An 18,132-nucleotide genomic window follows, 5' to 3' on the forward strand; every position below is an offset into this window, starting at 1 on the left:
TAAATCACAAACCACTCACACTCTATATTTGTCTCAGCCCCCCCCCCCCCCCATGTTTTATAAATCACAAACCACTCACGCTCTATATTGGTCTCCCATGGTCGTCAACGGGCTGTTGTCCTTGGCTATGATGAACCTGACGACCTTCCAGCCATAGTTCTTGAGCAGCCACAAGGTCACGGTCACCAGCCCCTGGGTGTTGAAGGGGTGCATGGATATGATGTTAGGGAACTTCTCACTACGTATTTCCGGTGTGTTACCCCTGGGGGTGATGACGGGCAGGCCCCAGAACTTGGCCATGTAACCAAGTGTCTCTACACCGTCGTTACAGGCTGCTCGGGGGTAAAGAAACAAAAACTAAGATCAAGCTACACATGTATATATATGGTGACAGGACTAATGATCTCAAAGTATCCCAGACTTAATATCTCATAGACAAATGATCTCAAAGTATCCCAGACTTAATATCTCATGGACAAATGATCTCAAAGTAACCCAGACTTAATATCTCATGGACAAATGATCTCAAAGTATCCCAGACTTAATATCTCATGGACAAATGATCTCAAAGTATCCCAGACTTAATATCTCGTGGACAAATTATCTCAATGACAAATGATCTCATGGACAAAACATTTATAAGGACAAATGATCTCAGGACAAATGATCTCAGGACAAATGATCTCTAAGACAAATGATCTCAGGACAAATGATCTCAGGACAAATGATCTCAAAGACAAATGATCCCACGGTCAAAACCTACCAGTACAAAATATATCAGGATAAATGATACCATGGATAAATTATCTCCGACAAAATATCTCAAAACTCAACAAATACAAAACAAAATAATAAAAAAACATCATAAACAACGACAAAAATAAAACACCCATCATAAACAACGACAAAAACAAAACAACCATCATAAACAACGACAAAACTAAAATGCCAATCATAAACAACGACAAAAATAAAACACCCATCATAAACAACGACAAAAATAAAACACCCATCATAAACAACGGCAAAAACAAAACAACCATCATAAACCAAGCCATAAAACCACCAAATACCTGAGCCGAAGAACACACTGACGTTGTGGGAGCGATACACCTCGGCCACCATTGCTCCTATAGTTGTCCTGTTGCAGGTCTCAATGTGTCTGAATGTGAACTTGACGTCCTGATCGAACTGCTTCTCGGCCAACTCTCGCGCTATCTCAAATAGATATTTGATGTAGCGGACGTAGAAGGTAGAGTTTCCAGAACTTTCGAGGGCGACGATGTGCACGATTGTGTTGCTGGCGGTGGGCTCTGTGGCCGAGACTGGGGACGATAGCGCCAGGATCAGGAACTGCAGGAAAATAGATGCTCTTGTTGGTGCAAAGTCCCACTCCATATCTGTCATGGATGTGTATTGGTCGCGGTGTAGAAGAGATGTGGGCGTTATCTTAAGTGATCGTTGAACACATCGAATTGTTGAACACAGCTTAGTCAATTTGTCAAACACAGTTTAGTCAATTGTCGAACACAGTTTAGTCAACTGTCAAACGCAGTTTAGTGAATAGTTGAACACAGAATCAGCGATCGTAGAATACAACTTAAGCTATCATTGAAGTTGGGCGATGATTAACTAAAGCTTAGGTCCAAGTGTAGACGTCTTTCGACCATAGTTGAGAATATCGTTAACGACAATGTAGACCAATGTTGTCAACAGATTAGTCGGCCGTTGACCAAACCTTTATTTTTCGGCACAGAAATGGTTCAAAGAAATTTTCACGTACAAAACTATAACGACTTCTCAAAGCCTATTACAAACGTTACGAAGTCTATAATATATCTCACTGATACAAAACTTTACAAAAACATTTTTTAAAACTATATCTAGGTTAAAATATATGTAAGCATTTCTGGTTAAAAACAGTATTAAAATTCCAAATGAAATAGTCAACGCTAAAAATCTGTGTTAGAAATGTTTTAAATCGTTTATTGAATCACTGTTTTTGTTCTGCCTAGAAGGATGGTTTTGATTCGACCTATTGTATAACTATGGAGGACTTCTAAATTTTACCACCCATCAAGCACCAGATCGTTTCCATAATTGTTTTGCTGTGTTCTGTCCTGCTGCTCCGAGTTTGGATTTTTAATCTGCTTGTCTAAAAAAAATAAAAAATAAACACACGTATAGTAATCGGTGGTGTAAACCAACGCACATTGATTTTTCGTCGGGCTTCTAATTTAAATTATTTTTTTTTTATTTTGAAAAAATGTGACAACTTAATTATATTTATTTTCTAATTACACACTTGCATAATTTTTAATTCCTTCCTATTCTTATAGTATCTCTTCATGTTCAAGGCTTTAAAATCCTATTTGGGTATTGTTGAGCTGCATCGTGTGTTTTGACAACAGTGATAGAAACGTTATAAAAACATGTTATAAAACATGTTACAGGGTTATAAAACATGATATAAAACATTTTACAGGGTTATAAAACATGATATAAAACATTTTACAGGGTTATAAAACATGATATAAAACATTTTACAGGGTTATAAAACATGATATAAAACACGTTGTGATACATGCTTTATAACAGCTCGGCACGTCACATCAAAATATCGATGGTGAAGTGGTCGCCCAGCTTGCCAAGTTCCAGTTCTCGGGATAATTGGGATAATTGTTAAACACAAGTCTGCAAGCATCCGCCTCTAACCCATAGGATATCTAAAGTCACAGAAAAATATTACGGGAAATAAAGTCACAGTAAAAGATCGCGGGAAATAAAGTCACAGAAAAAAAAGTCACGTGAAATAAAGTCACAGAAATAAATATCACGGGAAATAAAGTCACAGTAAAAGATCGCGGGAAATAAAGTCACAGAAAAAAAAGTCACGTGAAATAAATTCACAGAAATAAATATCACGGGAAATAAAGTCACAGAAATAAATATCACGGGAAATGAAGTCACAGTAAAAAATCACGGGAAATAAAGTCACAGTAAAAAATCGCGGGAAATAAAGTGACAGAAAAAAAAATCGCGGGAAATAAAGTGACAGAAAAAAAGTCACGTGAAATAAAGTCACAGAAATAAATATCACGGGAAATAAAGTGACAGAAAAAAAAAGTCACGGGAAATAAAGTCACGGAAAAAAAGATCACGGGAAATAAAGTCACAGAAAAAAACAGTTTGAGACAATATTCTGAAAACAAGTTGACCTTTTCCGTTATATTTCTACTTCCCCACACAACATATCACCGCTCGAGTTACGAACAACAAATTTTGAACAACTCGGTAACCTCGTGTTACGAACAACTCGATTTACGAACGACTCGAGTTACGTAGAGTCTCTGTTACGAATAGCTCGATTTACGAACGACTCAAGTTACGTCTGAGCTACGAACAACGTTCTCAAATCATGTACAAGGCGAGTTGTTTAACGCTGGAGTCGTGAAAAACTCGTGTAAAGAACTGCTCGCGTGTCGCATAAATCGCGCTAGACAATACTTTAGGCAATGAAAAAATAAATCTGACCCACTGGGTGTAATCACGACAAATCTGGAAATAAAAAGGGAATTTTCGTTTTTTTTTCCGCGCCGGAAACAGTGTATTAAATGTTATAATGGTAAAGCTGTTTGAAATAATGAAATTTTAAAACAGAATCTAAAAAAACATTTAATTGTTCAAATTGTTATTGGAAAATTGAAAAAACCCATTGAATACACCCTAGTGGGTCCGATCAGTTCTGATGCATTATGTAAGGTTGCAATCAGTTTTTGGCACATCATGTGAGTGGTGTGCGGTTGCACGCTTCTATCTACACATCTGTGTTGACCACTTCTATCTACACACCTGTGTTGTTGACCACTTCTATCTACACATCTGTGTTGTTGAACACTTCTATCTACACATCTGTGTTGTGTTGACCACTTCTATCTACACATCTGTGTTGACCACTTCTATCTACACACCTGTGTTGTTGACAACTTCTATCTACACATCTGTGTTGTGTTGACCACTTCTATCTACACATCTGTGTTGACCACTTCTATCTACACATCTGTGTTGTTGAACACTTCTATCTACACATCTGTGTTGTGTTGACCACTTCTATCTACACATCTGTGTTGACCACTTCTATCTACACATCTGTGTTGACCACTTCTATCTACACATCTGTGTTGACCACTTCTATCTACACATCTGTGTTGACCACTTCTATCTACACATCTGTGTTGTTGACCACTTCTATCTACACATCTGTGTTGACCAATTCTATCTACACATCTGTGTTGTTGACCACTTCTATCTACACATCTGTGTTGTTGACCACTTCTATCTACACACCTGTGTTGACCACTTTTATCTATACACCTGTGTTGTTGACCACTTCTATCTACACATCTGTGTTGACCACTTCTATCTACACATCTGTGTTGACCACTTCTATCTACACATCTGTGTTGTGTTGACCACTTCTATCTACACATCTGTGTTGAACACTTCTATCTACACATCTGTGTTGTTGACCACTTCTATCTACACATCTGTGTTGTTGACCACTTCTATCTACACATCTGTGTTGTTGACCACTTCTATCTACACATCTGTGTTGACCACTTCTATCTACACATCTGTGTTGACCACTTCTATCTACACATCTGTGTTGTTGACCACTTCTATCTACACATCTGTGTTGTTGACCACTTCTATCTACACATCTGTGTTGACCACTTCTATCTACACATATGTGTTGTTGACCACTTCTATCTACACATCTGTGTTGACCACTTCTATCTACACACCTGTGTTGTTGACCACTTCTATCTACACATGTGTGTTGTTGACCACTTCTATCTACACAGTGTGTTGTTGACCACTTCTATCTACACATCTGTGTTGTTGACCACTTCTATCTACACACCTGTGTTGACCACTTCTATCTACACATCTGTGTTGACCACTTCTATCTACACACCTGTGTTGTTGACCACTTCTATCTACACATCTGTGTTGTTGACCACTTCTATCTACACATCTGTGTTGTTGACCACTTCTATCTACACATCTGTGTTGTTGACCACTTCTATCTACACATCTGTGTTGACCACTTCTATCTACACATCTGTGTTGACCATTTCTATCTACACATCTGTGTTGACCACTTCTATCTACACATCTGTGTTGTTGACCACTTCTATCTACACATCTGTGTTGTTGACCACTTCTATCTACACACCTGTGTTGTTGACCACTTCTATCTACACATCTGTGTTGACCACTTCTATCTACACATCTGTGTTGACCACTTCTATCTACACATCTGTGTTGACCACTTCTATCTACACATCTGTGTTGACCACTTCTATCTACACATCTGTGTTGACCACTTCTATCTACACATCTGTGTTGTCCACTTCTATCTACACATCTGTGTTGACCACTTCTATCTACACATCTGTGTTGACCACTTCTATCTACACATCTGTGTTGTTGACCACTTCTATCTACACATCTGTGTTGACCACTTCTATCTACACATCAGTGTTGACCACTTCTATCTACACATCTGTGTTGTTGACCACTTCTATCTACACATCTGTGTTGACCACTTCTATCTACACATCTGTGTTGACCACTTCTATCTACACATCTGTGTTGTTGATCACTTCTATCTACACATCTGTGTTGTTGACCAATTCTATCTACACATCTGTGTTTACCATTTCTATCTACACATCTGTGTTGACCACTTCTATCTACAGATCTGTGTTGTTGACCACTTCTATCTACACATGTGTGTTGACCACTTCTATCTACACATCTGTGTTGTTGACCACTTCTATCTACACATCTGTGTTGACCACTTCTATCTACACATCTGCATTGACCACTTCTATCTTCACATCTGTGTTGTTGACCACTTCTATCTACACATCTGTGTTGACCACTTCTATCTACACATCTGTGTTGACCACTTCTATCTACACATCTGTGTTGACCACTTCTATCTACACATCTGTATTGACCACTTCTATCTACACATCTGTGTTGTTGACCACTTCTATCTACACATCTGTGTTGACCACTTCTATCTACACATCTGTGTTGTTGACCACTTCTATCTACACATCTGTGTTGACCACTTCTATCTACACATCTGTGTTGTTGACCACTTCTATCTACACATCTGTGTTGACCACTTCTATCTACACATCTGTGTTGACCACTTCTATCTACACATCTGTGTTGACCACTTCTATCTACACATCTGTGTTGACCACTTCTATCTACACACCTGTGTTGTTGACCACTTCTATCTACACACCTGTGTTGACCACTTCTATCTACACATCTGTGTTGACCACTTCTATCTACACATCTGTGTTGTTGACCACTTCTATCTACACATCTGTGTTGACCACTTCTATCTACACATCTGTGTTGACCACTTCTATCTACACATCTGTGTTGACCACTTCTATCTACACACCTGTGTTGACCACTTCTATCTACACATGTGTGTTGTTGACCACTTCTATCTACACAGTGTGTTGTTGACCACTTCTATCTACACATCTGTGTTGACCACTTCTATCTACACATCTGTGTTGACCACTTCTATCTACACACCTGTGTTGACCACTTCTATCTACACATCTGTGTTGTGTTGACCACTTCTATCTACACATCTGTGTTGACCACTTCTATCTACACATCTGTGTTGACCACTTCTATCTATACACCTGTGTTGACCACTTCTATCTACACATCTGTGTTGACCAATTCCATCTACACACCTGTGTTGACCACTTCTATCTACACATCTGTGTTGACCACTTCTATCTACACATCTGTGTTGTTGACCACTTCCATCTACACACCTGTGTTGACCACTTCTATCTACACATCTGTGTTGACCACTTCTATCTACACATCTGTGTTGACCACTTCTATCTACACATCTGTGTTGACCACTTCTATCTACACATCTGTGTTGTTGACCACTTCCATCTACACACCTGTGTTGACCACTTCTATCTACACATCTGTGTTGACCACTTCTATCTACACATCTGTGTTTTTTACCACTTCTATCTACACATCTGTGTTGTTGACCACTTCTATCTACACATCTGTGTTGTTGACCACTTCTATCTACACATCTGTGTTGACCACTTCTATCTACACATCTGTGTTGTTGACCACTTCTATCTACACATCTGTGTTGACCACTTCCATCTACACACCTGTGTTGACCACTTCTATCTACACATCTGTGTTGACCACTTCTATCTACACATCTGTGTTGTGTTGACCACTTCTATCTACACATCTGTGTTGACCACTTCTATCTACACATCTGTGTTGTTGACCACTTCTATCTACACATCTATGCTGACCACTTGAAACCAGACCCTATCACAAACTACACACACACACATTTTTTTTATATTCCTTTATTGAATTTTATAAAAAGTTACATTGCCCATTTTAAAATAAAAACAAAAATGTAAAAATCAATTACGTAGACATTAAATGTTCATCGGGATTTAAAAATACACTTCTTATACTGTGAAATAAAATTCAAATATAATTGTAAATCAATTTTTAATGTAGTAAATTATTTTAATGTTTATATCTCTAATTTTCTAACGGATAATAATACAGATAAAAAAACAAATCCTACCGATTAACTTATACAGTCAATTGTGAAGCATTTTTACAATGCTTCAAGAAAAAAAGGGGAGGTAAACCTTTTCGAATAAAAAAAATGTAAATAGAATTTGTTATACACCCTTGATTCAATTAATGTTTTAACACAACATTCTCTAGCATTAAATTCAACTGAAGATATTTTATTTTAAATCGTTGTTTTTTTAAAGATTGAAAAATAAAATAGTAAGAAGATACTAGAAATCTAAATGCAGCCATCTTAATATGTTTTAAAATTTGTAGCTAAATTCAAAATACCATTGAGAGTAAAAACAATCATTTTTATTTGTAAGTTGTATGTACATATTCATTACAACATTACTAGCCACCGTCGGAAAATTAAGGTCGTCTAGATAAAGGTCAGGGACCTTTTTCACCAAGCAGCCAGAAGGTCTCCATCATTCCCTTTCCCTTAAGTAAAACACATTTTAAAAATACAATTAGAAATACTGAACGTAAATATGAAACGTAAACATAGAACCTTATCCCACGACCCAAGTACAGAACGATCAAAATTAGAAAAAAATATAATACATATTTTAAAGTGTTTTATACCAAGGTGTTGCATAATAATATGAACAAAATAGGTGTAGGCGTAGCGAGGTCGGGTATCACCCGGTGCGGCACTTAATGGTGTCACCCTCGAGAGGCGTAGCAACCCTTCCCGGGGACAAACTTTCAATTTTCGATTTGCACACACCCCCCTCAAACATTCGATTTGCCCCCCCCCTCAAATTTTCAATTTCCACCCCCCTTATCGAACTTTCGATTTGCACCCCCCCCCCCCTTCAAACTTTTGATTTGCACCTCTTAAAAGACTACTTAACACTCGAATTAATCACTTAATTAAGTTGAATTATCATTTTTCACTATATATTTTTCTATTTTTTGCCTTGGTGTTAACTCCCTAAATGGTGTCACCCCGTGCGGTCCGCACCCCCAGCTCCCCCCCCCCCCTCGCTACGCCACTGGGTACATATATATATATATATATATATATATATATATATATATATATATATATATATATATATATATATATATATATATATATCACCACGAAATGCCGCATAAGCCCCAGCCTGATCAATAACATTCCCCCCATCAATGTACAAACTGCACCATGTGGTTTTAATTATTGTTTCTATCTCAGCGCCCCCTGGTGTCCCTCTATGTACTCGTGTGAACCAATGAAATATATCAGCTGTTTTTATCTATTAATGTCTTGTTCGGCCAGGCTGTACTAATCGATAACTTGTTCGCTGGGTTAGTGTGACGTAACCCACACAGTGAATGTTCGTGGGGTGTAGGGCAGTGTTGGCTAGTTGTACTGTAGTCACATTGGTACCGTGGGATATTGGGGCTGAGGTGTAAACGTGTTACCTGTTGTAATGGTGACCACAAGAAAGTTAAGACACCCAACCGTTACCTTTACTTCAATATGGCCGCGAGATTGAATCTGGAAGTTTCCAAAAGTTTCAAGTATGCCAACTGTGCTGCCACTCATGTGGATCTTCAGTTCTGGTGTGAAAGACGAGATCACGTGATCATTTGCTCACTTAGTTGGGAGAGTGCACGTATAATCCTAATATATAAAACCCCACGTTCGCACATCTCTCTCTCTCTCTCTCTATCTGTCTGTCCGCAAAATATTTTCGCCGGACATCACGTCAGAATCGACAGCAATATATGAAGAACTTTTTACGGACTTTTGTTGAAAATAATATGTTAGATGTTTTAAATGTATAACCACAATTTTATTTAAAGAAGAAAAATAAAAAGTAAAGGCGTATTCGAATATAGAGAAACAGTATTATTTATGCAACCGGAAAAGTGTATAAACTTGGGACAAGAACGCATTTAACAATGACGTCGCTTATTGTTTACACTAAAACACTAAAACAAGAGCACGAAACTGATGACGTCATCTTCCGAGTTTAGAATTTTAAAAAATGAACTATTTCATTCAAATATGATTTAGAGCTATGTACGCTATGAAATGTATACAGTACGATTTTCTCGGCCTAAACTTAAAAAAAAATTATTTTATCTATTTGGATTCTAGATCTAGAGATTCTAGATCTAGATATTGATCTAGATCTAGATGTTCTAGATCATCTAGATCATCTAGATCTAGAGATTCTAGATCTAGATCTAGATGATCTATAAAGCTAAGTTGTCGGGTGCCCGATAGGGCACTTCCCGGCGCCGCAGGCGCTTCAAATTTGGCAGGATCTTGCCTTGGGGCGACAGAACACGGGGGCCGGTTGGCCGAAAAGTCTACGATGAGGGGGTCAAAACTGACCTCGACTGACCGGCGCCTTATATGGGCGAACTAATTAAGCATTCAAATTCTCAATGTTTTCGAAAGCCTAAGCAGAGGCGTAGCGACCCTACCCGGCGCCCGGGGACAAAATTTTCGATTTGCACCCCCCCCCCACCCCTCATGATTTTGATTTGCAACCCCCCCCCCCCTCAAACTTTCGATTTGCACCACCCTCAACCTTATAATTTATTTTTCCAACCCATTTTGGCGCCCCTAAGGTCGGCGCCCGGGGACAAATGTCCCCCCCCCCCCTCGCTACGCTACTGAGCCTAAGCGAAGCTGGGCAGCATGCCTAGTATAACATGAAAAGGGGGGTAGTAGATGTTTGTCATTCGGTTTTGTTGTTAAATAATAAGGGAACGGATCTATTGATGTTACAGTGGTAGGGGTAGAGGAAAAACATTTTGTTATAACATATGTGCACTGTTCTGTTACATGTATAGTGCATTAATTCAGTAAAAAGTAGGGAACAAACACAGTAGGGAACGCACACAGTAAGGAAAACAGGGAACTTACCCACACACTAAAGCAGGGAACTTACCCACACACTAAAGCAGGGAACTTACCCACACACTAAGGCAGCGAACTTACCCACACACTAGACCAGGGAACTTACCCACACACTAGACCAGGGAACTTACCCACACATTGAGATAGAGAACTTACCGACACCGTTGGACTCCATCCTTGACGCCGTATTGACCGAGTCACCAAACAAACAATAACGTGGCATCTTTAGACCGACTACACCAGCACAGACTGGACCTGAGGGTGGAGGACATAGGACAGTATATAGGACATAGAGGACATACAGGACTTACAGGACCTGAGGTGTAGGACATATGTTAGGACAGTATATAGGACATACAGGACCTGGGGGTGGAGGACATAGGACAGTATATAGGACATAGAGGACATACAGGACATAGGGGTGGAGGACATATGTTAGGACAGTATATAGGACATAGAGGACAAACAGACCTAGGGGGAATGTTTGACATATTTTAGGACGGTATATAGGACATATAGGACATACAGGACATGGGGTGGAGGACATATGTTAAGACAGTATATAGGACATAGAGGACATACATGACCTAGTGGGGTTTAGGACATATGTTAGGACAGTATATAGGACATAGAGGACCTGGGGTTGGAGGACATGTTAGGACTGTATATAGGACATACAGGACCTGGGGTTGGAGGACATAGGACAGTATATAGGACAAAGAGGACATAGGGGTGAAGGACATAGGACAGTATATAGGACATAGAGGACATAAAGGACCTAGCGGTTTAGGACATATGTTAGGACAGTATATCTATATATATAATTCTCTTCTGGGTGACTTTAGAAAACAAGCTGCAAGCTCCCCTTGCAATCCCCTCTCTTCCTCTCTATCACTACCACCCCCACCCCACATGATCTGGTGAGCTGTGGTCACGCTAATGTTTACAAACATAGAACCTGGTTTAGTGACGTTTATTAGGGGCAGATAATTTAGTTTGAAACGATTTTAAACTTAGGTAACTAAGAGAGGCTGCTTTCACGGGGGGGGGGGGGGTGTAGGGTAGGGGTTGGGGGAAAGGGGGGGGGGGTATTTTTTTTAAACAAATATTTTCAGTGGCAGCATTGGTACTGTCGAATTCACAAATTATGAATTACTGAGAAGTAGAAAATAAAACAACTAAATAGCGGCGTATGATACGCCGCGGGTCGGCTCGTAGGATATACAGAACGTAGGGGGAATGTAGGTCATATGTCAGAACGGTACATAGGACATACAGGACCTACAGGGCACATGACAACTCTGGCACACGACTACTACGAGCACATAATCAATGTACATGATTTACATAAATAAAATTTTAAATTCTGAGAGACTGACATTGGTCTACCTTTGTAGTCTACGTCCAGTAAGTAAATAGCCCTTTAGTCCATAGGGCTAATAAGGTCAGTGTTTCCTTGATCGCGGTATAAGAAGAGACAGCTTGTCAGTACTCAGCACACCACCTTTGTTTTCCCTAACATAAGCCAGGTACCCTTCAGTGCTGGGTGTGCGTCTAAGGGGAACAGGGCATTTCCCCCCTGTCAATTACCCCCCGGACATTCCCCCCCCCCCCCGACATTACCCCCCAGAGTAATTACCCCCCTGTCAATTACCCCCCTGTCAATTACCCCCTGTCAATTACCCCCCGCCCGGTAGGACATTACCCCCCGGACTGGGTTAGAGTTAGGATTAGGGCTAGGTTTAGGGTTAGGGTTAGGTTTTGGGCTAGGGCTAGGGTTATGTTTAGGGCTAGGGCTAGGGTTAGGGTTAGGGTTAGGGTTAGGGCTAGGATTAGGGCTAGGGCTAGGGTTAGGGTTAGGGTTAGGACTAGGGCTAGTGTTATGGTTAGGGTTAGGGATGTGTCTAGCGTTGGTTTTGGTTTTGTGTGAAGTTTTAGGCTAAGGTGAATGCTTAGGTTTTGGTCTTTTTCTTAAGGTTTGGATTAAAGTAGTATAGAGGTATAGAATTCTAGTTAGAGTTAGGATTCTAACTTGAGAGGGGGGGGGGGGGTAATTCCCCGGGGGGGGGGGGGGGGTAATTGACAGGGGGGTAATGGACAGGGGGATAATTGCTCCGGGGGGGGGGAATGTCCGAGGGGGGGGGAAATTTCCAGGGGGGTAATGTCCTGCAGCCGCGTCAAAGGTGGTCACTGTTTACCTAGCTTTGGAACAAACATTTGTTTTTTCCTACCTCTCCGCTTCCTATTAAAAACTTGCCTGAGTTCAGTCCAATCCTTAGCTTGATGACAGTCTGGGGAAACCCCGATGCCTTGAACTCGGAAATCACCCGGAGCAAGGCCAAGGACATCCGAGCAATCTGCCGCGCATGCTCATTGCCGTTCCGGTTCGGCAGACCAGAGACCACCATGTAAGCGTCGCCTATAGTCTCCACCTACAGAATTCACAACATAACCAGAGTTTCTTTCAGGCATCTCCTTCCCCCCTCCCCCGGACAAAATATAATTTATATGCTAACTGTACACTGTATACTTCAACCAGTGTCTGTCCTCCATGTACAATGTTTTCATATTGACCAACTCAACCTATTGTGCCCTGTTTCCATATAGCCCCTTCCCCCAAAAGATATAGAATATACATACAAAATGTATACTTTAACCATTGTGTCCATCTTCCATGTACAATGTTTTCCTATTGACCTAGTTAATTTATTGTGCAATGTTTCCATATTGACCGCCCCCCATCCCCCAAAGAAACACCCAGGTGTCTCTGCGCCTGAGGCCTGGACCCACCTTGTAGACATCAAAGCTGCCGATGACGTCATCGAAGCAGGAGTAGAGCTCGTTGAGGAAGATGATGATCTGCTCGGGCTTGAGCTGGGAGCAGATGACGGTGAAGCCGACGATGTCGCTGAAGTAGATGGTCACACAGTCGTAGAACTCTGGCTCCACCGTCAGGCCGGCCTTCAGTCTGTCTGCCACGCTCCTGTAGATGTGACACAGAGATGGTCAGCTTAAAGAAGGAACTAAAGGGTCAAATAGTTCTAGAACTCTGGCTCCACCGTCAGGCCGGCTTTCAGACACACTCCCGGGGGAGAGGTGTCATTTTGGATTAGAACATTTTAAAATGCCATTTTAATGTTACTGGAGATGTCTTTCTGAATAACATCAATTCAGATGTCATTATGAAAGATGTCACGCCATTGTCATTCTAGATGATGTAATTTTACATTATGAAATGTTATATGTCAATCTGGGTAATTTCATTGCAGATGTCCTATTGGGTAATATTATTTTTCATGTCTTTCTGAATAATGTCAAATTAGATGTCATTATGGAGGATATCACTGACAATGTCATTCCAGGTGATGTCATTTTGTGGGTTATTCGGGATGATGTCATTTTAGATAGCATGTTGGCTGATGATGTTCATATTGGTTGATTTTATTTTTAATGTCACTTTGGTTTCTGTCCTTTGGATGTGTTTCTGAATTACGCCATTTCTGATTAATTAGTGTTGCTGTCGTTTTAGAAGTAATCCTAAACACTATTTTTTGAAATGTCAGTCTAGGTAGCATCAAGTTTTTAGATCACATTTTGAGGGAAGCCATTTTAAATGTCATTGTGGACGATGTCACTTTGTGATGTCAATCTAGACAATATTATGCCCTTAAAGTTAAAGTTGATTCTGTCCCTTGCGAGATGCATTGTGCCCCTTAATAATGAAAGGTCAAGCTGGGACGTCACGCGGTCAAACCGGTAGACTTAGACGCTTCGATTTTATGATTAAGTTTAATTAAGTTTAATTGATGCAAATTCAAAATGACTGGCTTTTGGGCGTGACTTAACAAAACTCGTTTTTGAATAATATGGTCTTAGTCAGAATAAACAAAAAAAAAACATAAATTAAATCCTTTGCCTTTGAAATATATTTAAACAGGATTAGTTGCTGCATTATCTCACCATGTAATTCAACAATTTTGTACAAAGACAAACATGTTTAGCGATTTAGTTGTTAGAGTCAGTAACATGTGGGCATGTCTGGGCAGCATCTATTTTTAGGCGGGCAGCATATGTTGGGACATGACTTATGCGGGCATCATCTGTTGGGGCATGACTTACGCGAGCAGCATCTGTTGGGACATGACTTATGCGGGCATCATCTGTTGGGACATGACTTACGCGGGCAGCATCTGTTGGGGCATGACGTACGCGGGCAGCATATGTTAGGGCATGACTTACGTGGGCAGCATATATTGGGGCATGACTTACGCGGGCAGCATCTGTTTAAGAAGCTCCTCAGATTTCTGCTTCTCTTGCCTGAGTTCCTCGACCTTCTCGTCCACGATCTTCTCCAGGTTGGTGCTGTATTTCTCCAACCTCTGCAGTAGGTTGTCCACCAGACTGCCGGACTTGTTCACCTTCCTGGGAGGGGGGATAACAAGAGGAGACGGGTTAGACCGCCACAATATTTCATGTGTGCAAGCAACAGAATTTTAAAAGTATTTCCAAACAATAAAGCAATTTTTTTCCTGATTGATAAAATAATTTATAGAAGTTGTCTCAAAACTCGTACATTGTAATTGAATCTCAATTTCAAAAATCAAAATAGCAAAGACTAAATTCAAGCAAGGGTGACGTAGTGGTCTAGCGGTAGAGAGCTGGACTGCTAACCCGTAAGTCTCGAGTTTGAACCCGGGTTCAAGTCAGTAGACCGTCCCTGAGTCCACCCAACTCTGATGGGTACCTAACTCACTTTAGGGAAAGTAAAGGCGGCTGGGCATAGTGCTGACCACACTATCTCTTCATATGCCGAGGTCACAGAAACAAGTGAACTCTACTTCACTAGCCCCATAGACCGTCAGGTTTGAAAGGGAAACTTTTTTACTTTAAAATTCATGCAAACAATTAAATATATACTCAATTTGTTTTTGGACTATTTTTCACTGCTCTTTCAGCATAGCTGGTATATCAAGGTTTAGAGATTAGCTACATTTAACTCCAACTCTTATGGTCTACAAAGCCGAGTTACTGTTTACATTAAGGACGTGAAGCTGCAATCAATTCTTACGCCATCAGTGCACGCAAGGAACTGGATAATTTGAGCAGTGGCAGCCTTTTAGTCGGGTCCTCCTCCCAGCATTTCTCCATCAGCTGACCTATGACCCCCATGTCAGGGGCGGTCTGGAAGCCTGGCCTAAGGGGGAAGTCCAGGTGTTCTTTGATTCTGGATACGATCTCTGGTTGGTCAGAACAGTGTCAGTTACGTTATAACGCTGTTTAAGTAACTAGTGACGTAAGTCTAATTAGAAAGCTATTCTAATTAACTTGCGACGTAAGTTCAATTAGGTCGCTTTCTAACTAGCTTTTGTCTTAAGTCGTATCTCAACAGGCCGCTGTTAATATTAGCTTGCGAGAAAACAGACTTCACTGACTAAACGATATGAAAGACGTAAAAAATCACATTTAAGTATTTTGTTCGTTTACCGTCATGTCTATCAATAAAAAACTAAACCAGTGGTTCTTAATGTGGGTTCTATCAATCAAACCCTAGGGGTTCGGCGAGTAAGTATCGGGGGTTCGGTGGGGTCAAGAGACACATCATCCCACTCATATGATTCAAGATCGGATTTTTTATCTTTAAACTCCACAAATGTTATAATGTTTCGATGTAACATTGCACTGTGAAGATGGCCCAGACATGTAATTTATATCTATAAACATACAAATCGTAGACTCGACAAGCTCAGAGTACTCGGCCTACTTTTAAGTAGGGGGAGCTCGATTCTAAAAATAAGAAACAAGAGTTATATTTCTTGATCCGATTATCTGTAGAGCAAGAAGTGGTGTTTACCGTTGATGGAGTATAACTCTCGCTCTTGTCCAAACGGCGCGTCCCTTGTTAAGATCTCCGAGATGATGATTCCCACACTGTACACGTCTGCTTCCGGTGTTGCCTTCCCTCCTGATCTTAGTACTTCCGGTGCCATCCAAAGTAAATCTAGAAAGTGGCGAATTACAAGCTAGCATACATTTGATTTTCTTTATGAGCTAACTAGATTTAGTTTTCAGCTTTTTAAAAACTTGCAACTTGTAAAACAAAATCGCCTTTTTCTTGCTGAAGTCACATGACGTAATGGCTACTCACCCTTTTCGTGACGTTTTGTGTTGTCGTAAATGGTCGGTAGACCGTAATGGGCGACCTTGACCGAGAAGCGTGAGTCAATGAGGCATGCCTCGCTGGTCAGTCGCCCGTGGACACGGATGGGTTGTTTGTGGATGTACATGAGGGCCTGGGGGTGGGGACATACACTGGGAGCTGATCACGTAATATTGCTCAAATGTTTAAATTCAAGAAAGTTTTTAAAAATAAGTCCTAAACCAATCTAATGACTTCATTATTCAAATTAGACATTAGTACTTCATACGTTGTTTAACACAAGTAACAAAATGGACAATACCCAGCAACACAAACCTGTCCTTCAACGCCCACCTGGACAATGTCCTTCAACGCCCACCTGGACAATGTCCTTCAACACCCACCTGGACAATGTCCTTCAACGCCCACCTGGACAATGTCCTTCAACACCCACCTGGACAATGTCCTTCAACACCCACCTGGACAATGTCCTTCAACACCCACCTGGACAATGTCCTTCAACACCCACCTGGACAATGTCCTTCAACACCCACCTGGACAATGTCCTTCAACGCCCACCTGGACAATGTCCTTCAACACCCACCTGGACAATGTCCTTCAACACCCACCTGGACAATGTCGTTCAACGCCCACCTGGACAATGTCCTTCAACGCCCACCTGGACAATGTCCTTCAACACCCACCTGGACAATGTCCTTCAACGCCCACCTGGACAATGTCCTTCAACACCCACCTGGACAATGTCCTTCAACGCCCACCTGGACAAGGTCCTTCAACACCCACCTGGACAATGTCCTTCAACACCCACCTGGACAATGTCCTTCAACACCCACCTGGACAATGTCCTTCAACACCCACCTGGACAATGTCCTTCAACACCCACCTGGACAATGTCCTTCAACACCCACCTGGACAATGTCCTTCAACGCCCACCTGGACAATGTCCTTCAACGCCCACCTGGACAATGTCCTTCAACGCCCACCTGGACAATGTCCTTCAACACCCACCTGGACAATGTCCTTCAACGCCCACCTGGACAATGTCCTTCAACACCCACCTGGACAATGTCCTCCAACACCCACCTGGACAATGTCGTTCAACACCCACCTGGACAATGTCCTTCAACACATACCTGGACAATGTCCTTCAACACCCACCTGGACAATGTCCTTCAACACCCACCTGGACAATGTCCTCCAACACCCACCTGGACAATGTCGTTCAAGATTGACAAGGAAAACACTAGGTCCAGTGTGAACGTCTCGTCCATGACGACTTCCTATGAAGACAAAGTTCTAGAGATACAGAGCTAGACAAATATTACAGAGCTAGACAAATATTACAGAGCTAGACAAATATTACAGAGCTAGACAAATATTACAGAGCTAGACAATTACTGAGGAGCGATTTCATGATTTCTAC

The 18,132-nt window shown here is 41.1% G+C and overlaps 1 protein-coding gene across 1 annotated transcript; it reads right to left on the bottom strand.

Annotated features, from left to right (window-relative positions):
* Window positions 1-7,969: 7,969 nt before the first annotated feature.
* Window positions 7,970-16,830, bottom strand: LOC131943101 (atrial natriuretic peptide receptor 1). The gene is made up of 9 exons (XM_059303125.1): window positions 16,698-16,830; window positions 16,404-16,550; window positions 15,621-15,789; window positions 14,822-14,974; window positions 13,343-13,535; window positions 12,810-12,984; window positions 10,709-10,807; window positions 9,146-9,237; window positions 7,970-8,127 (listed from the first exon to the last, which is right to left on the bottom strand). The coding sequence occupies exons 2-9, from the start codon at window positions 16,537-16,539 to the stop codon at window positions 8,077-8,079; spliced, it is 1,068 nt and encodes a 355-aa protein (XP_059159108.1). The 5' UTR covers window positions 16,540-16,550; window positions 16,698-16,830; the 3' UTR covers window positions 7,970-8,076.
* Window positions 16,831-18,132: the final 1,302 nt, after the last annotated feature.

This window comes from Physella acuta, unplaced genomic scaffold (assembly GCF_028476545.2).
Source record: "Physella acuta isolate Inbredline_101_S28 unplaced genomic scaffold, ASM2847654v3 ptg000441l, whole genome shotgun sequence".
Lineage (NCBI taxonomy): Eukaryota > Metazoa > Mollusca > Gastropoda > Physidae > Physella > Physella acuta.

Coding starts and splice junctions, on each gene's coding strand:
- LOC131943101 (XM_059303125.1), bottom strand. CDS start 16,539: ATGGCACCGGAAGTACTAAGATCAGGAGGGAAGGCAACACCGGAAGCA. Junction 13,536..14,821: donor CTTAAACAGATGCTGCCCGC/GTAAGTCATGCC, acceptor TCACATCTACAG/GAGCGTGGCAGACAGACTGA. Junction 10,808..12,809: donor AAGGATTGGACTGAACTCAG/GCAAGTTTTTAA, acceptor CTCCACCCTCAG/GTCCAGTCTGTGCTGGTGTA.